Below are 27,896 nucleotides of genomic sequence, written 5' to 3' on the forward strand. Positions count from 1 at the left end.
ATAAGATGAAGCAAAGGGAATCTGCAACCAGGTACCACTTAAACCCACTCACGTCTATTTTCTGACCAACTTTACACTCAATGTGCAACTTACACCATTGTTTATATCACATCGGAATTTGTCTCATTGCCTCTAAAAGCTTCCTCTAGGTCAGAGGATTTCACCATGTCATGGTGCCATACTAGTTAACAGTATGTCCTACTAACTAGCTGTATTCTGCTACTCTAGGTTTCATTTGTGGGGTGCTCATTGTTTCTGCTTTGCATACAATCCCTTCTTCTACACCTGAGATGTACTGGATGGTTGGGTTTGCCTTTTAGCTAATTGTTCTCTGCACAGCACTACTAATCAGGAGGTGGCACAAAGAAAAATGCTGTCTCTGATTAGGGAGTTATTGAGCCTGTGTGTACAGTGTCTGCATTCACAATTAGAGCTGGCCAGGAATTTTCTGATGAAATATTTTTGCATCAGAAAACATTGAGTAGTCAAAACCAAAACTGCTTGTGGGAAAGGATCAGTATTGATGAATTTCCTGATTTGAGAAATAATTGGAAAAAAAGTTTTGTAATTGTCAAAACAAGACACTTCAACACTTTCAAAACAAAAAGTTTCATTTTTCAGTGTGAAACAATGTTTTGTTTTAAAATTTTTGTTAATTTACATCAAAAAAGATTTTAAAATGTAAAAGGTCAAAACTGAAAAGAAAAATTTCAGTTGACCTGATCTAATTTTTTTTTTCTGATGATCTGGTCTCAAAATGTTTTAAGATTTCACTTTTTTTTTCCCATGATTCAGGATGGAAAAAATTTTGAAATCTCGAAAATTCTTGTGGGGTAGGAAAACCATTTCCCACCAAGCTTTTAATCACAACTAATAAAACAACTTTATAGATTCTAAAGACTTTCTTGTTCAAACTACATGATGGAGCAGCCCTGTTGGAGTGTAAAAAAGCCTAGTACAGAAAAGAGGATTAATAACAATACTGCTTGGACAGTACAAGCCAATGGACAAGGCAATACCGATGTGGATGGTAATTAGGCATATCCTTATTACTAGATTAAAAGAGTAGCACAATTAGGTAGAGGGCCTGTTTCAGTTATGAAGTCTGGTAGGTGGTTATATGAGGTGGAGTGACCCACAAAACATACACCCAACTGGAGAAATCCTGGCCCCATTGAAGTCAGTGGAAGTGTTGCCATTGATTTCAGTGGGGCCAGGATTTCACCAAATGGGTCAAATTCTGGAAATATGCCGTTTAGCCACAAAAACAAGGCAGCACCCCTATGTATAGTCCTCCTATGTTCAAAATAGGAATCTTCCTTCCCTGTGCAGAGGAGAAACTAGCTTCAGGGGAAAAGGAGGAGTTTTGGGTAGGGGCTCCACAATCCCTGGTTTTATGGAATGCACATATACACACTGGTCATCTGGAATGTAGTCTTGTATCATTCATATATGATTTCTGATCAGAGCAGATTACTTGTTTATACTGTACTTCACACTTCTTAAGAAGCAGTAGCTATTGTGCCAGATCCGCTTGTTTCGGCAATAGTCAAAACCATCTTTGTCTTTTTCCTCTATGTCAGGGTACTGTACCATCCCCATTTAGTTCTAATCCCTGCATCTCCAAATGAAAGAATAGTTTTATATAAAGCTCTCACTGCTGTGAAGAAAAGTCTCTAACTCCATCCATTCTCTGCAATTGACCATATACAGACCTGATTTTGAGCTGTACTTTTGCAGGTGTCTTTGGCACCCACAATTAATTATGGGCATAAAAATGTGTCTGCAAAAATGAGAGCCTAGGCTGAGGCCCATTAATAAATGTAATTCTAAATGGCTAAACAATAAAGGGAGTGATAGAAACAGTCCGTTGATGTAGGAACTCCTACATTCTTAACTTGGTGTTGACACTAATTCCATTTGTTGCCTTAGACAAGTTATTTAGACCAAATTTCTAAGACTCAGCTGCCTTAATTTAGGCATATAATTCTACAGTGAGGCAACTGAATACTTTAGGCATGTAAATTTGGCCTTCCCTGCTTCAATTTCTTCGTTTGTAACAATGAGCATTAAAATACCTACATACCTCACAATGCGTTGTAAAGAATAAACCATTTACAAGCCTGCTTCTGCTCTCACACCAGTTTGATACCGGTGCAACTCCATTGACTTCAGTGGAGCTAATCTTAATTTACACCAGTGCAAGTGAGATCAGAATGAAATGCACGTCTTATAAAGACTGAAGATTAGTCTTAATTTAAAGAAAAACCCTGAACTAGAGTATCAGTTAGAAAGGGAGATACAAGCACAATTCTTGGCATACAGTGGAATAGTATACATAACTCCTTGTTCACTGTAACAAAAAGTAAAAGTCAAAACAATGTGAAATTTACCAGACGAAGCCCCAGCTGGTGTAATGTGATGTAACTCCATTGAAGTCAATGGAGTTACCCTGATTTACACTTGCTTACAATCTGCCCCACCATTTTTAAACCTAAAATATAACAATTAAACAGATACAGAACTATTGTAAAACCTGCAGCCGGGGTGCATTATATCCCATAGTAACAATGGGTTGTTGGGCTATATCCAGGCTATATATATATATATCTTGCTGAACTACAGGTCCATTTTACCGAGCTTTTAAAAAGAAAAGAAACCAAAGAGCACCTTTTACTGTGTTTCTTGTGTCTAAATTGTTTAATCTAAGCATTAGCAACTGAATTATGTAGATCAAAACATAGTTCAGCTCTAGACAAGGTGTATCAATCTGACACTTGAAACTGATATTTTTAATCAATGTATGAAAATGATTTTGATAGAATATTGTTAGAGAAATTTAATCCCTCCCCATCCCCCAACACCACTGTGGGGAAAAAAAATCCTTTCAGAGGGCAGGGTTGTGAATAGATTTTAAAATAAAAAAAACTATTGTTGGACTGATGTTCTTTTCTTTTCTTTTCTTTTTTTCTGGTTGCCCTAATGCTTTGACCTGGTGGTATATCCAGGACACTGGATTTGGGACAGATGCTGGAGTCTTTGAGGGCAGAGAGTATGTCTCTCTCATGTGCCACTTGGCAACTTTTCCGGTGGTGTTTTACACGTTGAAAGAGGCCCTTTGCCTTCTCACATATGGGATCAGAGCATCACATAAGAATACAAATTAGCAGCATGTGCAACTGTTCTTAGGAAAGAGATGGATATGTTTGGAAAATGGGGGGAAGTGGCACCCAGGAATGGGGAGAGGGCAGAAACCCATGACCCCATTTTGGCCAGCTTAACTTTTCACATGCGTCCTTACCTTGGGGCGTGGGAGGGGTGTTAATAGATCCATTTGGTCTATGCCCCCCAATTAGAGGAACAATGAGCAAGAACCATTCATGCTCCCTTGCCTATGAACTTGAGTTGGAAAAACTGTAACAAGAGTGTTTGTATTAAAATGATGTTAATAATGCATAGAAAAAATAACAGTGTATTACTGTGGACTCCAGGTGGTGCCATATCTAACATGTATGCTATGTTGATTGCACGTTTCAAGATGTTCCCAGAAGTCAAAGAGAAAGGAATGGCAGCTATTCCCAGGCTGGTTGCCCTCACCTCAGAGCATGTATGTGTTTCTATTTTATCCAGTTTGTTAAACTTCTTTTCTTAATTAAACCAGGACAGAAAGAATACCCTAGCAAGGGATTTGTAGCTACCTGGCTTCATTTCTGTTATACTCTCACTGGTAATAAAAAGGGATATACTGTTGTTACATGAAGGGATACACTGAATGCTTGATATTGAAATGTATGATATTCTAAAGCAAGATCTATAAATCACTGTGTCTTTCTGGCTTTCACTTATCTCAGTGTAAATTTTACTGCGAAATCCAGTGTGACTGAGCTCAGAATCAGGCTCTATAACACTCTGGCAGTGATTTCTCTGTTTATATTGCTCTAACAGAAATAGCAAGTCTCTGTAAATCCAAACATCAGTAACTGACACTGTTCCTACTATAATTTAATAACAATGTGATAACATACATGAAGACAGTGATATTTAAATGCCATACATGCAGTAGAATAAATATCAGATCTATGCTTGCTGCTGAACATGGGGGATAGGCTGAGTTTACCATTGATTTATCAGCATGAACCAAACCCTGAGTCCAGCTTCTTTGGCAATAAGGGATGCATATGCCCTAGGCACTTGCATAAACTGGCTGTGCACTGAGCTGACCAGTGCTAGGATGAGGGGAGGTGGCTTCACACATGGGATGGGTGAGGGGAAAAAACCACAACTGCCCCATGTGTGGGAGAAGTAGTGAGTTTCCCACTCCTGTCTCTCCCCATGGTGGAATTTTCTTGGCTTTAGCGCTGTATTAACCTCCCCATGTAGGAGAAGAGGGTGGAAAGAGAAGACAGGTCATGCTCCCCCTCTAGATTTCCCTCCAAGTGACTGCTTTAAGCCGAGGGCATCAGCAGGGGCGCTGCACATGCTCAGTGCCTCCCCAGGCCTCATCCTCAAAGACATCAGTGCCATATGTGGCAATGTGAACAGTCAAATTTGGGGTGTCCACCGTTGGGAAGGACAAAGGGTTAAGTGGCCTCAAAGCTGCTACATGGATGTCTGCAGGGAAGGTCCCTTTCAGGATCTGTGTTTGCTCCCATGTCTGCAGAGACTAGATGGTCCTGCAGGCTCTATACAGCAGAGCAGCTGGGCTAAGAATTTGGCCCCACAGCAATCAGAGAGAAAAATAATCCATAAAATAATAATGACTATCCAAAAAGGCCATGCGGCAATGGATACATAATCAATAGAAAACCAGGAACCCAGCAAATTCTTACAAACAAGGTTGTTTAAAATAATAATTCCCTCTGGTCACTATGTAATCTAACAATATTTCATAGAACTGGAACAGTAAACAATTCATCAAATCTTACTATCAGTCTCAAAATAATGAAATGAGCCTTAACATCATTGAGTTTTCATGCTAAGGGGCAGGAATATTGCTACTTAAAGTGACTAAAATGTATTCCAAAGTCAAGTGTGTTGTCAAGGCCACAGTATGTAATATAATCCCTGAGAGCTGATAGTTATATTATTAAATGGTCTTAAATTACAGTTATTGCCCCTTCCACAAAACAGCTGCAAAACCACAGATAACAATGCAGAATCCCAGTTTCCAGGGATCAAACTACCCTGTGAACTATAGTTTCCCACAAAATATCCAGTAGTATGCCTTTTACAATATTGCTTGATGAAACTGAGTTATTTGAGTCCTCTAACCCTTAGTTCATTACACAAAACTTGCAGGTTTGGGTGCTTTATTTATTTATTTTAAAGTATAATAGAAACGATTCCAGAAATGTCATAGTCCCAGCGGCATAATCCTATTTAGAATAGAAGTGTTGTTCAGAATCAGAACAGACTCGGGGATTTTTGGATGTCAGTTAGCACACCCAACTGGCCACCTTGTCCATGTAATACAATTCAACCTGACGTTAACTTCTTTCTGATTCAGCAACATGCCATTACCAAGCAGTGTTGCTACAGGGCGAGCATTCCACACACTCTGCCCCTCTATTTGTGTTTATGATGGAATAGTAAACCCAGGTATAAAATTGCTGTATATCTTTAGGTGAATAAAGATGGTGTGTCTGGAAAAGTAAAAATCCAACAGGAGCAAATCCAAGACAATAATATCAGCACAAGCAGTCGGAGTCAGTTCTCATTTTCACCAACATAAATTTGGAATACCTCCATCGTTACATTAATGGAGTTACTCCAGGTTTACACTGAAATCACAGTCTGGCCCCTTGAGCCAATGAATATTCAGACATCTAGTGTATGCTTCAGTTAGAAGACCCTTTGTATTCTGTACAATATTATGACATACCTTTGACTCTGCATCACTTCTATTCCATCCCACCATTTAGGACACTGCTATAGCTAACCTACAACTTTATGGGTCAAATTCAGCCCTGGTGTAGCTCTATTAAGATGCACTTGCTTACACCAGGGTTAAATTTAATGTTATATATTTACTGGCACAGCTTTCTCGAGCCAAATGCTGATCTCATTTGCACTAGATGTGGAGTAACTCCCTTCAAGTCAATGATGTTGGTTTGAGTCTGGTGTAAGAGAGAGGAGACCTTGTAAATGGATCCTTCATAGGTAAAAATCCTGGATGTCACCCATTATATTCCATTTTTATATAACTTTGCAAACCCAATGAAAGTCCAAGACTTAGAGCCACTTCCTTGGTTCCATTATGTCTGCTTTGTGCTGTTCTGGCAATGAAAAGCAGACTGAACACTGCTTTAAGTGTTTAGCTAAGGTGTTTGCTTATGTACTGTAGGGAGCATCGTATAGGCCAAGGAAAGTGGGGATGCCCAAAACACCTTTGTGGTGCATCAATTCCCATGTGCCAGAACAATCCCCTGGGGACCCTGGCATTTGGCACAACTTAGAGCAGCCCTATGGTTTCTATAAATTGCTTCTTGGGACTGGACTGTCACCTCAGGATCAGGTGTGTGTTGTTCCCCCCGAACCCCCGCTAAGCTGAAGTTGACATCAAATGCCTGGTCCTGTAGATCTGGTCCCAGGTGTATATTTGTGCACACTCCAAAGCAAATTGTTACGTATATGATGCAAACTGAGAACAGTATTTTGCACCGTATTTGTCCATATAGCTTTGCAGTTGCACCTTATACTGTAACTTTGGGCCAGATTCCTTTTTTCAGTTACACGTGTTTAAATGTAAAACTTTTGATCTGAAAATCACTGGGTTCTAAATACAAAAATAAAAAGTTACAGTGAAAAAAACCAGGTTAATGGTATTTCCCCTTATTCAACCAAATAGTAGAAGGATAAAGAAAAGAGACGCTAAAGATAAACACCTATGGATTGTTCTAAGCTCATTCACATTGGCTTCACACCACGTTTGTTCCATTGATTTCAGTGGAATTACACTAATATAAAGTGAGATCAATCCCAGGCTCTCAGCCATTACAATGATTTAAGAGTATGTAAGTAAATATCCTTCTTTGTTCCACATAATGCAAACTCAGATTTAAGAAGGGTATGAAATCCAGCTAGATTATTTGCTGAGTTAGCTCACGGAGGAATGCATGGCCTAGGGTCTGAGCCTGCATTTCTTGCAAACCCCAAAACCTTAGGGATCCTCAAGGACTGCAAGTTTAGGCCCTAAAAGGCTTTCACTTAATCTGTGGTCTTGAGATTAATTAAGGGCTATAGGGTCTCCTCCTAGGGTTCCAGGGATAAAAAGCAGCCGTGTCTGGGCATGGGTGACAGAAGAAGAGTACTGCCTCCACGTCATCTCCTCTCCTCCAAGCCTGCAGGAGTTTGGAGGGTAAGATAGTGCTAAGTGTCAACTTACCCGCTGCCCCATTCCACTCTGCCCAAGAAGGACTCAAGGAAAAATGGCAGCTAGAGTAATGACTGGCAACATGGCCCAGGGGCCCGGAAGGAGTCAGCGGGAGGCTGGGAGCCAGTGTGGAGGCCCAGGGCCTCCAGAATATCCTTGGCTTCTGCACATCCTTCAGATCCATGTAGATCTGCTGATTTTAGAGGCGGTCAATCTCCTTCCCTTCCCCCGCCACCCACCAGCACTTCTGCATGGGGGCAGAGGTCACCTCGTGCTCCAATAGTCAAATTTGTAGGTTTGTGGGAGTCACAGAATTTCCTGTCACATGCTTGGGAGCAGTGCAGGGGGTTATAGCTCTGATTACATCCATTAATTGTAATGAGGACCAAAGTTGGCACTGTAATGAAAACCATAGGGGTGGAGCTGTTCAAAACATTTTCTCCTCAATGCTTTTTTGGCTGATAAATGATGCTTTGTCAAAGCTGAAACACTTGGCAGCATCCTAGCAATTCTGACAAAGCTTTTGCCAGTAAGTTTCTGGGGTGCAAAATGGTCACTTCCAGAGAGGAAGGAATCAACCTTTTTGATCCAAAAATGGACATTTTGATACAATTTTGTTTCACAAAAACATTCTAAAGTTTTGGTTTTGTTCCAGTGTACTGAAAACAAATTTCCAAATCTCAAATACTGTCATGAAATGGAATTATTGTTCTTCAGCGAGCTCTCCCTAGGAGATAGTTTTCCAGGCCCTGCTCCACAGATAAGGCTCCCAGAGGTAACACGTACATGATGGTGTTTTTAGGGAGAGATTTGAGGATACTGGAGACTAGGGTTTTCATTTGGTGCCATACAGTATGAAGTTATTCCTAACCGGGATAGTTTCTCCACTAAATGCATGGCAGAGTACTTATTCCTCTAACCATGCAGAGGAAGCGGGCAGAGGTTGTGTTTTCCATCATCTAGAGAAAAGTAGCTTTCTTCCCAACATAGAAATTAAGATCAATTTTAACGCTCTGATTGCCGTTTCTTTTTTGATTACCTCATACATAAGGATTCGAAAAATTGGTGGGCTTGATTGAGGAATAACTCCGTTTAAATCAATGTATTTACATCGTATACCAGCACAGAGTCCAACTGAAGTAAACGGGGCTCCATATGGACATAGGAGTCCACTCATACTCAGATCAGATTGCAGGATTGGGGCCTTCCTGCCAACAGCTCCAGCTTTGATTGCTTGGTTTCATTTTCAGACCTGTACAATTTCTCCTTGGAGCATTCCACAAATAAACCAAAGAAAACCAGGTGTTGGCCTTGGACTTCGTTGCATGAGGAAGGCTTTGTGCAGATACATTATTTGAAATGTAAAAGGTAGAAATATTTGCATGTCAGGGAGAGGCATAGAATTATGATAACTAATCCTCCCCTAACATTAACAAAATACCTGCTAACCTTCTAGCAGCAGCAAATATAACACCACACAAAGACACATATCTTACTTCAGTGTGTTTAGAACATTTATGTGACAATAACCAGCATGCACATACCCTGGGAGGATTCCATTTCGATAGAGAATTGCAATAAATGCTACCTTTTGCTATTAGACATTTACAGTGAGTCACTCTGGTGCAGAGAGTCCACATAAGGCCCTCCACACCATTTAAACCCTGGGTGGAACTGCAGAGGGAAGCTTCTTCGTACCCTTTGTGCCATGGAGGGTGTCTCCATTAAATAGGCTAATGTGGAGAAATTGTAGGGGACGAGACCCCACACTTACACAGGAGCCATGTTCCAGAGTCTCTACATAGAGATCACAGAGGTGCCTCTAAGGTGCCACTAGTACTCCTTTTCTTTTGTTTTGGAGGGTCAACTGACACTCTTCTATCTGATAGGCTGTTCAGCCTGCCCAGAGTTTGGGAGTTAATTCCCCACCCAGTTAATTCCCTTCACAAAGCTTATTTATGAATTTCCCCCGGACCAGAACAGACATGGGCATTGGGGATCACAACATTATAAGTTTTTTTTCTTCTTCAGTTTCAGACATCCCTAATTAGGAGATGATGATTTATTAAGCCATAAAATATGCAGAAGATTGAATGTCATAATCATCTATATATTACAGCAGGGATCATGTAAGATAAGAATAGGTCACCATATATTTCAGTGTCACCGAAATTGTTAATGAACCTTTAAATCTAATTAGCAGAATGATTTCAATTCTTCATTTTTTGGAAAGGCCTGATTCTCTCATTAACGGCCCCATAATAAATTTTTATTGTGCTTCCCACACTACAAAGTTCAATATAAAAAAAAGGGGGCACAAAGGATGATGGAGACAAACAAAGTTATTCCAAACACCCTAAGAAATTTTAGAAAGAGGAAAGAATCTCCTAGCTTAACATGTCCATTTTATGGTGGGTAATAATCTACCCTAATAAGTTGGCGTTAACAGTACTCTACCCTTCCTGCTTTTCAGCATTACATTTAAAACACTTCCCTTTCAAAAAACAAATCTAGGTTTCTCTTGAACCCTTCTTCACTCAGCTGTAATCCCTTGCTGGCATAAAACATAAGTATCTCATACATCTGGAATCCCTTGCTAAGCTATCTCAAAGAATGTCACCTGTGAGAAATAACTTCAGCTTCCTCAGTTTTACCTTGTAACCTCAATTCTTCAGGGTTATCTTTGTTGCCCTCCATACACTTTCTGGAAGGCAGGGCTTTTCTTCCTGTTAATGGGGTGTCACACAAAAGTGGGCAGTGTGCTTTGTCAGCCCATTACCGGATACAGCACACTCCCTCACCTTATGTCCAGCTCCACTGCCCAGCATGTAAGGAGCATGGCTGTGCCTACTTCCAATCTCTCTTCACCACCTTCCTAACTCATATTTTCTCAGAGGGGTGTATAGGCATTCAGCCCCTGCTCTCCCCAGTCCATGACAGAATCCAAGATCTGGATAGCTTCTGCACTGCCACAGGGATAGGGGTGGGGCTCACTTCCTCTTCCCTTCATTGCCACACAGAACCCAGCAACACTCTAACCCAGTGCTAACATAATGAGACTTAATTTCTCACCAACTCCTCTCGGCCCCCGCCAGCTAAATATGTTTAACCTTTTGGTTATCTTGTTCACCCCTGTGTCAAAACAGGACTGTTCCCCCAAACTGATCTGTCCACTATATTCTTGAGTGCTTTATCCAGTTTAGTTTTAATTTACCCAAGTGACCAAGCTTCTACCCCTTCCCTAGGGAGATTTGTAGATCAGTAGTCTTCACTGTTAGGAAAGTTTTCCTAATACTCTGACTTGCTTTCTCTTTGCTCAATTTCATCCCATCACTTCTAATTAGAGCATCCAAAACAGTTCCTTCAAACACTAGTAGACCAACAAGAATGAAACAACAATTGTGCGCTCATATTTGTATATACAAGTTGAGCAACTGCATATACAAATGAGGATTCAGAAGTGTTAATTGCAGTTGCATTTTTGTGCATAAACCTCTAGACTGATTCCCCCCCCCGCCTATTTATCCCTAAATCACTTTTGTTCCTTATCTCTGCAGTCCCTTCAATTTGTAAGCAACTTTCAGACAAGTGAGATGCCCAGAGCTGCATGCACTTTTCTAGGTTCAGTTTCACCAGGGCTATCAGCCTACCAGTGCCTTGAAAAAGGGACAGCTAGGCTTCGCTATATTCCAGTGGTTGCTTTAGAGCATATGGTCTTAATGTTCTTCCTAGTGGTAATCCACACAAGTCAATGTTTCCTCTTTTATGGCATTCTGAAAGATTTTTCTTTCTACTAGATAGAAGAGTTACAGGAGCAATTCCATTTTACCAAGTGTAGAACAATGAGCCAATTTAATCCTTTCTGTAATGCCATTGACTTTAAAGCCAATGAATTACATTTAATGCCATGTCTTCAGTTCTTTAGCCCTTTTCTATATAACTAATATATTATACTATATAACATATAGGTGTCTTTTCACATAACACACATGTAATGTGTAGATAAATAACTGGATGGATGAAATCAATAATTTTCTTAAATTGGTAACATAATTGCTGGCTTTAGAGAACTGTTAATGAACTACCAGTATTTTGACGAAGTCTTACAGTTCCCCTCTAATCTGTCTGAAGATCAACAGAGTCTTCCTGCGCTCAGGATTTTGTTCTAAGGTTCATGATGTCAATAGCCTCTTAGTGGAGTCACAGCTGCATTTTCACAGGGCTCGATGGCTTGAGTGCACATGATGACATTGCCTCACGAGAGGTGCTGGGGAGACTGCCTCAGTGAAAACAAGCCTTCCTGGTGCTGCTCCTGCCACATGGGCAGAAGGAGGAAACTGCTTCCTCTGGTCAGCCAGGGTATCACCTCCTCCCTGCTTCCAAGGGGCTTCTGCGAACCTGCTATGGATGCGCTTGTGTAGTTGCATAAGGGATGGAAAGCAGCTCGTTGATCACCATTCCACTCTCGTGAAGCCGTGCCTGAAGAACCCACAATCCAGCCCTAAATCAAGACTGGGTCCATGAATCTGCAGGAATAAAGCTCACCCTTTACTTACCTTAGCGAAAAACATTCGGGTGTGTTTCTTAACATGCACATTAAGGATTGCATGAAAAAGAGTGCAGAATTGTGACAGAGAGGGGTACAATGCTGAGCAGAACTGTCGTATGTTTATTGGATTGAACACCATTTACCCTTTCACGAAAGAGACAACAGAACTGTGGGAAAGAACATGCAGGACTTGAGTAACTCAGTTCAGCTGGGGTTTTGACAAGCCAGACCATGCCAGTGTATAGAGTTGCATTACATGCAAACATCTATTCTTAGAACACTTGGGGCCTGATCCTGGAAGATGCTGAGTGCCTTTGGGAGGTACTGAGCACCTTCAACTCCCACTGAAGTCAGCATTTACATGCCTGGTTCCTGGGCTCCAATTTAGCCAAACTTGTAAGCACATGCTTAAATCCATTCCTATTCATCAAAGCACTTAAGCATGTGCTAAACTTCAAGCATGTACTTCAGTCCCATTAAAGTCAATAAGAGTTATACAGATGTTTAACTTTAAGAACATGGTTAGTGGTTTGCTGAATAGGGATGATTTACTGAACTGGGGACCTAGAGCACAGATTGCAGGACTGGAAAACTTAATACATGATTTTGGCATAGCTGACCAGTGTACAGTGCTGGTATATTGCAGTCACATACCACAGGGGAAGTTTCAGCGATCAGTTTAACCAAGAAATATTATTACATCATTAGGAATATAGGCCTGCCATGGGCTGTATAGACCCCAGGTGGACCGGCAACCGAGGAATTAATGCAGGAACTGCCAGCTAGTTCTGTATGGCAGCCTCACAGCTGGGAGAATAAAAGAGCTGAGAAGCAGAGGAGTGGGGCAGCTGCCAGAGGAGCCAGCAGTCCAGAGAAAGGAGGTTCTGCCAGCAAGCTAGTTGAGACGTGGCCCCAGAGTGACAACAACCCAAAGAAGGGATGACCTGAGCCACAGGCTGCAGAAGCCTACAGAACTGAGGGAGGTAGGAAGGAGCTCAGGGTACAGCAGGAGAATTGATGAGAACTGATCCTGCCTGCCTGGGTTAAGAGACCTGAGCTGGAACCAAGAGGAGTGGGTGGCCTGGGTCCCCCTACCTACCTCTTAACAGAGATATAAGAGCCAAAGGGGGTTCCAGGTTCCTAGAGGACAAGGACCAGATAATCCCTACCAAACATAGGGGATGTCTGTACACTCCAGTGGGACAGAAATTAACATCCCTGCCCCCGGAATAGGACTATAGAGATTGAGACAAGAAGGGCAGGCTGATTGCCCTGCCTGTCTGAGCAGAATCTGTGCAATGCTGTGTCTGACCAAAGAGTGGCATTGATGTGTTGAGGCGCCAGGACACAAGGCATCCTAGAGAACTGCTTTCATACTCCATCTGTAACTTCAGTACTTGTTGGTTCAAAAGTGATTTTGTTATGACTAACTATGACGGTCTGCAGGATTGCATTTCAAGTGCAGTGCCTAGTGGGTTAGTCTCTATCCCAGTATTATCAGCATCTTTTTCATAAAATCCTTTACAAATATTTGCAATAAACACATCTCTGTTCTGCTTAGAATTGTCTTCAGGAAAGGAAAGCCTTCTTTCTACCCAATTGTATAATCCAATGAGTCAATTTCTTACATTTGACAGAGGAGAGAGACCAAACTAATTAATAAAAGCCTGTTGATTTCAGGAGTCTGATAAGTGAAGGAAAACAAATTATTTATCCTATAAGAGAAAATCCCTGTTGTAATCCTGCCAGTTATATGACTGATAAGACACTACTCATATAATTATTCATGTAACTTTAAGAAAAAAAATTAAGGGTTTCAAAAATCAATTATTTAATCAAAACAGCACTTTTTCATTAGTTTACTAGATCACCTAATATAACATATCCTACATTATTCCATAAATAGCTATGTTAAGAGAATATTTAGAATGCACAGTTCAGCCCTAAAATTCAGAAAACAATTTATTTTTCAAAATGGAAAATTTTATGCCCTGAGCACACGTTTTCGTTATTTTTTTCTTTACCCACCTGTTAGTCCCACATACATGTAGAGGGTGACTCCCCAATTTCCACATCACAAGCTTATCAAGATAAAAGCCCTGCTACATATATTGCACATGCCCAACATGTAATCTTCAAAGATTCATAACTTGGACAAATCAAAACTTCTTTTCTCCAGAAAAGGCATTTCTCCTAAATGAGAGCAGATTTCAAGCTGTTTGTTACTGAATATGTCAATAGTCTCAAGAATTTTTTTAACATGTTCTCAAAAAGGGCACAACACTTGTGCTCAAATTATTTTTTAAAAAAATTACCGTTGGTCAGAAACTAAGCACAAAAAACTTCAGCTGAAATGGTAAAGTTCTTAGTGACTGAAAAACAAGAGTTTAAAATGGAAACCATAGTGCAACCTTACATATAGTCACTTCTGCTCCTGCTGTAATTAGAGAAATGACATTAGATAATTTTACATAGTGGCAGAGTTATTTCTCCCCTGACTTATATTCTAACACCCCACTTCTTGCTACAGTCAGGCACTGCAGTCCTGCTTTCGTGACATTACTAACTATTACCTCTGGGTCCCTTCCTACCACTGTCTCCTTTAAATTAAGTCAATTTCGTCCTCAGTTTGGCAAAACACTTAAGCATGTATGTGTGCTTAAGTGCTTTGCATGGGGTGTCATAGTAAACAATTTTCTCATCACCTCTCTGTTTTCCCAATGTATGCAAATCCTTCTGTATGCCACTCTACTGTATGCAGTACAACTGAGGTCAAGCAATTGCTTTGTGCAGTGCTAGTGATTAATGCTCTTTTGGAGTCTGTCCCTGGACACACGCAATCCTGTGAGGGTCGGGGGTGGGGGATGGACTGCACGCTCTAGTGTCTTTTCCTTCTCTAACATCTATGACTTCATGATAAAGTCTAGTGTGTCTTGTTTCTATGCTTTGCCCTACACTAATGCTGCTGTACACTATACAAATATGTTCCTTCTGCTTGATTAGTCAGTGTTAGGGACTTATGATTACATGATGTTACATATGCACATAACTGCCATCAATATTCAAGTGTTAATGTACACCAGGTGGCAAACAGATTCATAACTAATTTGTCTAATCATGAATTCAATGGAGGATTTCCCTGAGGAAAGTTGTATTTACTCTTTTTTGAAAAGTTTAATGATCTGTAGTTAAAACTGTAAGACTTTAGACAGATTCATTAATCAATTTTAGGTTAATCAAAACCAGTTTCTCAGCTGTACAGTTTGATATAATGATTATATTAAATGTGATTGAATTCCTTAAACTGTAATCCCAAATTACAAACAAGCATTTATTCAGGAGTCAAGTGCTGACTCATGAGGGAAATTAGATTGAACTATTTTCCTAACCTATAACTTCCACTTTTATCCTATGCAGTGAGAATAACATTCCTGATTTTGATCTTACACTTCTGTAACTCAGTTTACTCTAGTGCAGTTACAACTAATTTACACTGTCATGAAATCAGAATCAGGCACCATATATTTGCCTATCCTCGGTTATAGGTCTTTCTTTGGGCTTATGATATTATCTGGCCAGTGGTCACATAACAGAAGCACTTTACTTGGGATGCCACATATTAAATGAACTGACCTTCCATTTAGCCAAGGACTAAATACAGTAAGTCAAATTCACTGAGGAATGCACAGAGGCAACTCTCATTGAAGTCAGTGCAAGTTGTGAGTTGGCATCCAGGGCAGAATTTGGCTCTGAAATCAGCTACAGTATTGTTCTTAATATTTTGAGTAAAATCAGTTTAGAATGATTAATTTTGTTCCAAATGGTGAGGGAGTACTGATGTGAAATTTCAAGTTACAGAGATGAGTTTCTGAAAAACTACATGAATAAAAGGATTGCTCCTATGGTTAGTTTTTCAAGGACACTCCAAGAGTGCAGGGTTTTTTTTGCATTGAATTGGATAAAAATAATTAGAAATAATACAAAACAACAAATATGCTTTTTCAGAGTCACTTTTCTGTGAAGAAGGGAGCTGCAGCCTTGGGGATTGGCACAGATAGTGTGATTCTGATTAGATGTGACGAAAGGTAAGTACAGATTCCATACATACCTCCTTACAATGCCACACTAAGAGTGGGGACAAGCAACGGCTGAATACAGAGAAAGCATGTAGGGCCAGATCATCAGCTTATGTAAATCAGCATAGCGCTAACTTCAGTAGATTTAAACTAATTTATACCAACTGAAGAACTGGCAGTAGTGTAAGTGGACTACTATCAATCAAATCAATCATGACTGGAGCCAGCCATGTGTCTGTCTTGCTCTCGGAAGTAATACCTCAGGGGGGTGAGTCTTAGGGTGACAGGTGGGCAGGGCCTGGCAGGTCAGGGGGCAGGGCCAATGTTTGATTATGGTAGGCCCCTTATACTTCTACTGGCCCTTTGATCACAGCTTCTACAACAACTGATAGCTAGAGCTGATTGAAAACTAGAATTTTCATTCCACAGGAAACATTTTAATATTTGTTTTTTATGGAATGGAAAGTCCCCTAAAATTCTGATTCAGAAATAGAGAAATACTTTGGTTTGCTCAAACTTAAATATTTCTATATCCTCAAATAGAAATATTTTATTTCAGTTTGTCCAATTGAGCTGAAATGTCTTATTTCAACTCAGTTCAACATGGAACTAGTGTATATCCATCAGTAACTCACAGGAGTTATAATTCGGTGGCTCTCATGCCCCCATTTTCATTTATGAGTTAGGTTTCCTGGCTGGACCACATTTCTCATAAAGCACCATGGCAGTAAAGCCACAGGAGACAACTGTGGTGTATCATGGGAGCTGTAACCCTGCCAGGGCGCCCAGCCCAAGGAGGAGAATGAGGACATAAGGCTCTCAAACTTCAGTTCCTATGAGACAATACACCACCTTAGGTGGACCCAGAATAATATCAAATGGGCCCATACACAACATTTTGATTCAGCTGAACAAACCAAATTTCCTGACAGACAACTGAAATTCTGGCAAAAATCAAAATTTTATCACGGAAATTTCTGTTCTTATGGAACTTGCATTTTCTGGTTATGGAAAAAAAAACTTTGATGGAAAATTTCTCACCAGTCCTACATAGAGTTTCTCAATAAAAATTGCCTTTCATTAGGAGCTACTGAATATGATCGTTATAATCAACTGAATAGTTACGGCTCCAGATTAAATGGAAGGCTTGACTAAATCAAAATGTTCTGATCTTATCATCAAAAGAAAACCATTTAAGCAATTTAGAATAGTAATCGCAGACTACTGATTCATAATCTCATCTCCCTAGTCTCAAAGTTGAGAACTCTTTGCAGAAGAATTAAAGACTGTATGAACAATGAGCAAAAAACACCTGATGCACCAGCACTTCATAATGACACCTTTGCTTTTTCTAGACACTATAGACCAGATTCAAGTAACTGGGTTCAGAATCTGGCCCATCTTGTATGAATTCTATGCAGATTCTAGGTAATTATTTATTTTTCTTTAGTGAGAACAATACTTTAAACTGGTCTTCTTAAAGAAAATGGCAGAGTTACTGGATGTTTCTCATCCATTCCCAGAAGATGCCAAAGGAACATAGCAGGCCACCAGGCCTTCTCTCAAAATACACGAGGCAGGAGTTTTGGGATGATCTTGTGCCTCTTATGAAGGAAGGGTTTGGATCGTATGGGCTGCGGGTCCATCTGAGCTTTTGGATGCTTATCTAGCCTACGCCCACCAGATCCCATCCTGAGCAACACTCAGTCGAATTTGCCTGTATTCTTGTTGTATTGGAGCTGGTTGACCCTGTTTTTTAATCTATAAGATCATGCAGGCAGGCAGCCCACCCAAAAGAAGCAAAAATGCATTTTTGCTAATGCTGGGGGCTGGTCTTCCACATGCTCCTACTGCCCATTTGTGTGGATTGGTAATGGGAGCATCTGGTTTACTCCATGCTCTTATATGTAGGTTGGCAATGCTATAGATTGTCTTGCTGGTCTCCTGCTGTATTTTGCCTCTGGGGGGGGACTTTTTTGCATGCTCCACCATATATTTTGGCTGTATTGGGGGGTGATTTACTGCCTGTTCCTATGTGAATTTTGACAATGCTTGCAGATGATTTTATTGTACAGTCCTGTGTGTGTTTGGGTCTCCTGGGGGCTAGCTAATCACTAGCTTATATGAATTTTGACAGTACTGAGGTCTCCGTAACTGTGTACCTCACTGTGTATTTTGGCAATGCTGAAGGCTGGTAAACAGCAGCTATTATACTTTATTCAGAGCAGAAATTCCAAGTCTGGATTTTAGTTTCTTTTTATTTTATTCTCCTTATGGTCCTAATAGCAGTTTTAAGAGGAAGAGGAAAATATTATTTTTGTCTGACACCATAACAAATAAGCAAGGGAATTTTGGAATGGGTGGAACAGCGGTTCTCAAACTGTGGGTTGGGACCCCAAAGTGGGTCGCGACCCCATTTTAATGGGGTCGCCAGGGATGTCTTAGACTTGCTGGGCCAGGGGCCGAAGCCAAAGCCCAAGGGCTTCATCCTTGGGCAGTGGGGCTGAGATTACAGACCCTCTGTCTGGGGCTGAAGCCCTTGGGCTTCAGCTTTGCCTTCCTCCCCTGGGGCAGTGGGGCTTTGGCTTTGCCCCTCACCCCCTCCTGCCCCATCTGGGTTGGCAGGGATCAGGCAGGTTCAGGCTTCGGTCCTGCCTCCAGGGGTCATGTCATAATTTTTGTTGTCAGAAGGGGGTCGTGGTTCAATGAAGTTTGAGAACCCCTGGGGTACAATATTCTGTACTGGCTTGGTATCCCAAAACAAAACTAGGGTCAAGTTCAGCTTTTTTCATTTGCAAAGCAAAATATCATGATCTTTTGCCAAAGCAAAGCTGCCCAAGCCCATCTCTACCAAAAGCCTCTTTCTGGGTCAAACTCTTAACTTTGTTGGGTGTTCTGCATAATTAAGTGATCAAAAAAGTGATCAAAAAATACCAAACTTTTTTTGCTGAAAATTAAGACATTTTCATTTTTTTCAGAGTAGCAGCCGTGTTAGTCTGTATTCGCAAAAAGAAAAGGAGTACTTGTGACACCTTAGAGACTAACCAATTTATTTGAGCCACTAGTACTCCTTTTCTTTTTGTTTCATTTTTTTATTCCCCTGAATGTTTCTGATGTAAATGAAACCAAAACCCAGCAAAGTGTTGGTTTTCTAACATTATTTTTGGTAAAATATTCTGGGTTTTGGTTAGAAACCAAGAGTTAATTTTTATTTTTAGACAAAAAACAGAAACATTTCATTACATTTTTTTCCTTGAAAATATTTATTTTTGACATATCCATTTCTTTCAATGAAATTGTTTTTACCATTTCTACTATAGACTGAAAAGGTCCTTGAAGTAGGCCTCATCTTATAAGTGCCCAGTGATTAATCAAAGTTAATGAAGAACTTACCAAAAATTTTTAAAAGGACTAGCATAATGCTGACGATTTTATGGATTTTTTCTCTCCATGGATAGTCTGACCCTCAGCTAAAACAACCAAAACCCCAGATCTCAATAAGTAAACATGAATAATGTTTTCATCATGAGCCTAATGAATTTAAAAGACTTTCCAAATTGGCCTGAGAGGTTTATACCATTGAGCCTGAATCTCAGGTGAATGGCTCATACTAAATCTACTGCAAATACCATGTACACTAAATTTGAAGGATTTGAAGATGTACTTTCTTTTAGCCCAGACCAGCTGCTTCTTTTCATGCCCTTCTCAAAGCTAGTAGGAAGGTAACCAGATCAATCTATGGAGCAGTCGCTCTGAGGCAAATTCATCCCTAGTGTTGCTCCACTGGAGTTACATCGAGGATGAATTTGGCCTGCTTTGTTTTGTTCTGCATTGCAAATAAAAGTTTGTGTTCTCCTGTGGGTGTGGAGAAGTAATGGAAAGGGACCCAGCTGCTCTGAGCAGGCAGAAGACTTCCCTCTCCCACCCCAACAGTTTAATTTTGGAGCAATCAGCTGATCTCATGGCTTGGGGCCATGCAGTTGATTCAAGGATTCTCTGTGCAAGTGCATAGCCCCCTGGATATGATTCTCAAAGCCCTTGGGAGGTGGAGTCGCAGACTCCATCGCTTGGGCAGGGGGCCAGGTTGGGTTGCCACACAGCAACCAATGGCAGCCACAGAGTTGGGAATCCCCTGCAGGACATCCAGGATCTTCTCAATGGGGCTACAGAGGCACACTGGAACCTGAAGCTCCATGAGGCAGGATTTGCCTTTTAATATAGCACTAAGTGGGGCTTCAGCATGGTCCTGAACACTGGGCTTTCTGCATGAAGGTGACTTTTCCCCACTACTGTTACCGCACTGGTGCCAGCTGACTAACTAAAGTGAATTTCAGCGTTGTGCTGAAGGCCAGGTCAGGGACTAGGCACCATTTAAGTGCCTACTTTGAGAGCTTAAATGGTGCAGAGGCATCAATTTCTTCCCTATCTGGGATTATTTAAGTGGAAAACTGATAGAAAGGGGCTGATTTCAAAACTGGAACCTTAATATGACATTATCCTTTCTGCAGAGGGAAAATGATCCCATCAGACCTTGAAAGAAGAATTATTGAAGCCAAACAAAAAGTAAGTCTATTACCAGGTGCCCTCAGAAATGGTGCAGGGTTTCCCATTTCCATGCATAGGAAACAAGTGGCATTTTGGTCAATTTGATTGGTGTGTTTTAAGAGGAGATTTGAGCTAATCTTGTGTTATGTTCCCTTGCAGAACAGCATGGAATTATACCATGATTATCTGAAACACAACAATATAATGAGGAAGGTTAGAGATGCTGAATAAAAGATGTGTTTAAAGATGTTTCATGGTCTTCCTTTTATGCTATATAGTGTAATCTTCTCCTGATTTAGACCGCCTCAGTCTGCGATACAATCAGTAGCTGAATGTTAGCTCTAAATGAAAAGATGTTTTGGGATTGAAGGGTTTTTTTAATAAACTGAAAATAATCTTATCGAAGTCACAAAATCAAGAAGAGTTCATTCAAAAGAACTAAATATATTCTCCAAGGTACAGTTTATATGTGTGCCCTTTTAAAAGGCCCTTTTAAAAGCTTAAATATGATATTATAATATATATCTTATTTTAATGTGGTGGCTATGGCAACAGTTGCTGTATAATAATAATTTAAAAACACAGAGTTCATAATTCACAAGAAAAACTGGTCTTTGTAAAACTTGCTTTGCCTAAAATAAACCATGGGATTAGGGTGACCAGATGTCCCGATTTTATAGGGACAGTCCTGATTTTTGAGTCTTTTTCTTATATAGGCTCCGATTACCCCCTACCCCCGTCCCGATTTTTCACACTTGCTGTCTGGTCACACTACATGGGGTAGGGGAAACTAAACCAAAAAACAAAACATTCATCCAAAAACCTACTAAGCATATATCCTATTTTGCAGGGGAGAAGTTCACGCCTTTTAAGAAATATCAGTTGCTCATTACATGTTAAGAAACCTGTATTTTTATGTAATTTTTTCATATATGTATTTTAGACCCCAATCTTGCAAAGTCTTAGGCACTTGCTTAACTTTACACATTTTGAGTCGTTCCAATGTTTTCAGAGGAACTGCTCATGTGCTAAAAGTAGAGAGTAAGCATAAACCTTTGCAGGATCAGGACCTTACAACATAGACTCTTGGGGTAGGGAATGTGCCTTCCTATATGTTGCACAGAATCTAGCATGTTCTGAATGCAACATTAATATAAAGCATAATATAGGCTACTTCAAATTTGCCCAAAAGATTTCTTGTTCAACGATGCATAAAGATGGTTTTGTTTGTCCTACATGTCATAACAGAGTTTCCATGTTTTACTTCAAACACACTGATAGATGTGGAAATGTTCATTCTGAAGCTTTTACAGCTAAAGTATCTTTACATAAATGGCACAGTGTTGGCCTTGGAAGTTTGCTGCCACCTAAAGGCAGAAACTGTAATATCAAGTTTCAGAGTGGTAGTCGTGTTAGTCTGTACCAGCAAAAAAACCGAGGAGTACTTGTGGCACCTTAGAGACTAACAAATTTATTTGGGCATCAAGAACATCTAAAATGAGAAAAGCAAAAAAAAAAAAAAAAGGCACCTTCCTTTGCCTGGCCACACAAAGCAGGTTTGTCACCTGGGAGACACTTGTGTATTCATTCAGGATTAACACAGTGGCTGCTGCAATTAAAGTTTTCCTTACACTATGGCCTAACTATTGGAAGAAAATAGAGCTACTGCAGATTCAGGGGGGGTTCTCTGTTTGACATATAATATTCTCTTGCTGATGAATATTTCTCTTCTTTTTGTAGGGATTTGTTCCTTTCCTAGTTAGTGCCACTGCAGGAACTACAGTGTATGGTGCATTTGATCCACTCCTAGCTATTGCAGACATCTGCAAGAAATACAAAATCTGGATGCACGTGGATGTAAGTATTGTATTGCTCTAGGGACTGGATTATAAAGTGTGCCAACATGAATTCATCCATCCATATACAGTGTCATTTTCCACAGATGATAACATACTAGGTCCTCTAATGAAAGCTGATGAGCTAGGGCCTAATTCTCCCCTCCTTTGATCTGGGCACCTGGAACTCCTGGTGAGGTCGCTGAGAGCTGTGGGTGCTCTGCACCTTTGAAAATCAGGCTACTTTTAGCTGTCTAAACATGCATTTAAATGACTCACTTTAGGAATCCTAGTTTGAAAATCCTGGCCTCAGCCTCTGTATCTCTAGACATCATAATTAGGAGAAAATAACATACCTCATACAGACCCATCTTCTGTGGCAGATGTAAAATAAATCAAGCTGGTTGAGAAATCTTTGACATTTTTTTTTCTGTCCAAAAATTTCATAGGGTTGTAGCCAAAATGTTTCACAGAAATGCACTGGTATCCATGAAAATATTGTCTGGAGGCTTTCTCAAATCCAAAATGGAATTTGGGGGAGGGGTATGGAAAGAAATTGAGAAACCTCCCCCCAGGATAGCCTGCTGGTTAGTGTACCCACCCAGGATGAGAGAGACATGGCTGCAAGTCCCTACTCTGTCTATTTCAGTTATTCTGGGGTGGGGAGCCTCTTGCAGGTTCTTTGCAAAAAATGTCTAAAGATCTCATTTTTGTTTTGCTTTGGAATGAATAAAAATCTTGAAATTTTTCATGAAACAGAATTGTTGTTTTCCAGCCAGCCCTAAAAATAAACAAGCAAGGAAAAGGTAGTTAGTTGTTTCTAAACTTGCAGTCAGTTAATGCTGTAACTGCCCCAGACTACTAAAACTGTGAGGTCCCTAAGGCATCTGCTAGACTGTCTTGCCAAATTGCTTTGCTAACATTAGCTTACTTATTGAGGTCCTCACTGTGCTTCATTCTCCTGCCAATGCTGGAAGACGATCTCTCCGATCCAAGAGCTCTACAGGAAAAAAGAGGGTGGGGGGGAGGAGGTTGGAGGAAACATTAGTGGTTTGAACTCAGATGCAAAACCCATCTCTCCAGCTGGGCTGCCATCCCACTCTATCAACACCACTGTCACAAAAAGGGAAAAGGCCAACTTACCCTTCTGTGTGTCTCTAGTCACCTCTTGTCTCCCCAGCAGGCCAGATTGGGGCTGGCCTAGCATACAGCTGTCATATATGCCATGCTGAAGGAGGAATTAGGTGGGCTGGACAGTGATAAAGGTTGACACATAGGCCCTGGCCTATGCAACTCCAGTCACAGCCTCCTGAAAGAAACCACAGGAGAGAGAGATGAAAACCATTAGTATAGTTTATTATCCGGGCCCTAAACTGTAGCTCCATCTGAAGTGTTTAGAGATATATGGGTTCAGAAAGCAAAGGATCAGACATAAAATTGATCGAACACATTGATGCAAACACCAGAAAAATACAAAACTATCTGTTTTTAAGATTATGTATCTTGTCTTTCAGGCAGCATGGGGTGGCGGGCTGCTGATGTCTAGGAAACATAAATGGAAATTAAATGGTGTTGAAAGGTATGATTTATTAACGAGTTAAATGCTCCAGTACACTTGTGATTACCACAGAAATGTCTATAAATAAAAATCAACCAGTCCTGTTCATTATTATAATTTAATGTCCAATATATAGCATGAAGCAATCTTTTAAGCTGTCCTCTCTCAACTGAAATAACATTGCCAAGTTCCTTTATTCAATAAGATGTGTGATTAAAAACTTGTGATGTGACTTTGTTTTCTTGTTCAGATAATGTATAGCTCCTATTTGTGATTCACCCCTTTGAAACTGATTCTGAGCTCCAGAATGGTCATTGTGTGATTCTCTGTATGAACCTGTCCAAAAAGAACCAGCAACTGTATTTGCAAAAGAACTGAACCTTGGAGACCTTGCAATGGGGTTACCAGATTGTCTGAGATCATTTATAAATCCTCAAATCCCTATGAAATATCAGAATGTCACAATGCCGTGACAATATAACTCTACGTTTTTATGCAATGTCCTAGTACACTGGATTGTATTGCAATGGGTTCTAGCTAGAATTTTATCATCGGAAGAGTTGTCATGCCTACTCTTGCTAGGAATATTTAATTTATGCGTCCAAATTCATAGCTTCTTCTATTCTCCACATTTCTGTAGTTGCAAAACTCAGCTCATATGTGCAACAGCTCAGATTTCTGCACTGTTTGAATATGCCTCATGGAAGTAAATCCTTGTGCTGCATCTTGAAAATGCTGATATTTAAGGATACAAGGTTTTGAATTCCACCCTTGAGGAATGCATCTATAATACACAGAGAAATGCTGAACCAGTTCAGTAGCAATAAAGAATAAGCTTGAATGAACTTCTGAGCAAGTACTTTGTCTAGAAACTTTTTAAAAGCTTCTGTTGGTTAAGATTAGGATATTATTCCCATCCTACTTCTTTCCAACTTCTAGCAAAACCACAACTCCCTGCCAGTTAAATTGCACTACTCCCGAATTCCTTCTTCTCTGTCTTCATGCCTTTGGTTTCACTCAATTCCCATGATCCTCTTACTGGCTCCATGATATTTTCCTTCCATTCTTCTCCTGAAGACTCTGTATTCATGTCTCTCTATGAGGGCCCAATCCCCTTCTCTCAGATACACGAGCATATAACACTTCTAAAAATTGTTTTTATCTTGAATTCAGAAAGCAGCCAGTGACGTCCTCTCCAACTCATCACTTAAAAGCCTTTAGAACTCAAAAAGGACTTTAAAAAGCTAGACACGTTTTTGTTAAAAAAAACTGTCTTATCACTGAATACATGCACACTATGCATAAGCAGGATATACTTCAAAACATCCAGGATGTTGAAATACCTGCTCCTGCTGCTTATCAGGATATAGCATTAACGAAGAACCTGAATCACAAAAAATGGATCCAGGATAGGAGTCAAATCTGAACTTCTTCCAAATTCAGATGTGTTTGCATTAGAAATTCTGGTTCAATCTCTGATAAAGAGATGCCTAAATCATGAATTCAGACGGGCAACTCAGTTGGAACTTCCCCAACATTCAAGGGGTATAGATCTAGTGTTCTGATAAGGGTCATCTCCTGGCATGGGGCAGTGAATTACATGCGAATCTTGCCATTTCTTCTTCCTTCTTCACATGGTGAATGATGGAGGAGGCGAGCAGGGGTAACTACCCAGATTTCAACAGGGCATGTACATTTTGTGCACACGTGGATGCTAATATTGGTGCTTAGTTACATTAAATGGGAAAAATTCCAGTCTGAGTACCAATGTGTGGGATTTAGCTATCCTACTAAGGTGTTCACATTTGGATGTTACAAAGTGAGTGTGAGCACCTGCATCCACTTCAGCCTCCAATTTCTAATAATCACAACACATCAAATAAAGCCAATTCTTGCTCAAGCAAAACTCCAGGATGGTCCATTAGGAAATTTCCAAAAGAAAATAATGTGTCTCATTTTTGACTATGTAACATTCTTCTTTAAATGTGACTGTAAGCCATCATTTTATTTAAGCATATGTCAATAGTTGACATCAGCACCCTTTGTGACAAAGCAAATGTAATTAGATAAAATACTTTGTGCACAACTGTGATGAATTTTAGAAAAAAGGATGACCTGAAGGTCAATGCAATGATTTAGGCAGAAAATTGATATTTGGGCATTGTTGCTGGTAAACAACCCTGTTACTATAAAAAACCCAAGCCACCTCCATTATCTACAGGCATCTTAAAGAACATGTTTAGGGTTTTCTGTAAAGACAGATAAAAGTTAGTAGCTGTAACAAGAGAAGAGATTAATAGGCTTGAATGCGAGTTTAGAATCATTAACTCCAGTACCCTAAACAGGTGAGTGGCTCTGAGTTGATTAAAAGCAGCCAAATGCTCAAAGAGCTGGGCCAAGTAGCCAGATGCTGCCTGTGAAAGAGTATTCCCTACAGCCTTTGCTTTAGGGGCTGCATAATTCCATTTAAATAGCAGGAAAGGCAGCACAGAAGTATTCCACTGGCTACAGCATTTTGCAACCGCACATAGTTGCATTGATCACAATGGTCTCTTCTAGCCTTGGAATCTGTGTTTTGGGGGAGTGGGGAATCTGAGAGAAAATGACAATGCTCACGTACTAATATGCAGGGCACCTTTCCTCCAGTGGGATTCCAAAGCACTTCACAAACCTTAATACCGACTGGTTTCCAAACAGAGAAAGAAAACTACCTCCCAGGCCAGATTCTCAAAACACTCACCTCCATTCTTGCAGGTACAGTTTTGGTATTCTAGATATTTTCACCCCCCAATTTACTGACTTATTCAGATCTATACAGTTAAACAGCCCCCTCCCACAACAAGAATGAGCACACTCCTATGCAGGAGGCATCTTCAACAGACCTCCAAAGTATAAATCCTGCAGTCAGTAAATAACAAGTTAAGCATAACACAAAAATAAAACAATGAACAACTGTTCGCCTCTCCACCCGTCCCACAACCTCAATACTTCAGTGTTTACCCACCCGCTTTGTGCTCCCTCTACACCTATGCAAACAGATGGGTTTTGCAGCCTGTCCTTCAGTCAGCAGATTCAGTCACTTTTGTACCTGGCAGAGCAGGAGGACTTCCAGTCAAAGGCCAATGACAGAGAGTACCCTGCCAGCAACTCCCTTTCCTTTAAATCCTGGGGGATCCAGATTCAGATTTGCAGTTGCAATCCAGGATGTACAGATCAAAGTGACCTGAATAGTGGTCACAGCTAACTGTGGGTGCAAAAATGTACCTGCAGTTAGTTATCTTTGTCTTCAAAAACTGACACCTGTTTAAGGCTGAGCTGAATAAGAGCCATATTCTGGTCCAGACTGTGGCACATATAAAGCTCCTGCAGAGTGGAATAAGAGGAGCGCAAGGCATCCTGTCCTAGGCCACACCCGCCCCACACACTCTCTCTCTCTCTGTGGCAAAACTAGGAAGCAGATTATAGCACAATACAAAGAATTGAACAGCAAGGAATGAACATAGATCTAAACTCATTTACCCCATTTGGCAGACAGATTATTATGCATACCCTTAACAAATGTAGGAACATTATGACTCAGGCAATCATATCCAGAGAGCAATCTTGGACCCCAGGCTAGTCGCTTGTTCTAGTGTTTACTAGGCTTGTATCCACTTTTGGAGCTGTGTTTCTAGCCTCCTGTTGACCCAATTCTCAAACTTGCCCAGTTCTGAAGATAGGAGGCACAAATCAACCCTTATGTATGTTAAACAGGTATTTGGTTTTATTTAGCCATTTTTGAAACTTGGGATCCCTATACTTTCGTCTTCACTATAGTCTAAAAAGTACTTTTCCAAATGTTCTCGTGTATAACAAGATGTGATCTTTTGGATAAAGTATCTTGGGTTGCTTTAATTTAAAACCTTCTGCAAGCCATGCCAGGCCACTATTTGCTGTGCTTTAGAAAAGGGTTTCTTTTTAA

The 27,896-nt window shown here is 40.4% G+C and overlaps 1 protein-coding gene across 4 annotated transcripts in view; it reads left to right on the top strand.

Moving 5' to 3' along the window:
- Window positions 1-27,896, top strand: part of GAD2 (glutamate decarboxylase 2) — a 56,255-nt gene that overhangs the window by 13,610 nt on the left and 14,749 nt on the right. For 2 of the 4 annotated variants that reach the window (XM_073334284.1, XM_073334287.1), the window contains 5 exons: window positions 3,492-3,607; window positions 15,927-16,006; window positions 20,506-20,560; window positions 22,283-22,399; window positions 23,892-23,956. In XM_073334284.1, the coding sequence (XP_073190385.1) occupies window positions 3,492-3,607; window positions 15,927-16,006; window positions 20,506-20,560; window positions 22,283-22,399; window positions 23,892-23,956 (433 nt within the window). The remainder of the gene's footprint in view (window positions 1-3,491; window positions 3,608-15,926; window positions 16,007-20,505; window positions 20,561-22,282; window positions 22,400-23,891; window positions 23,957-27,896) is intronic. The other 2 variants (XM_073334286.1, XM_073334285.1) reach the window with 2 other exon arrangements.

Source organism: Lepidochelys kempii, chromosome 2 (genome assembly GCF_965140265.1).
Source record: "Lepidochelys kempii isolate rLepKem1 chromosome 2, rLepKem1.hap2, whole genome shotgun sequence".
Lineage (NCBI taxonomy): Eukaryota > Metazoa > Chordata > Testudines > Cheloniidae > Lepidochelys > Lepidochelys kempii.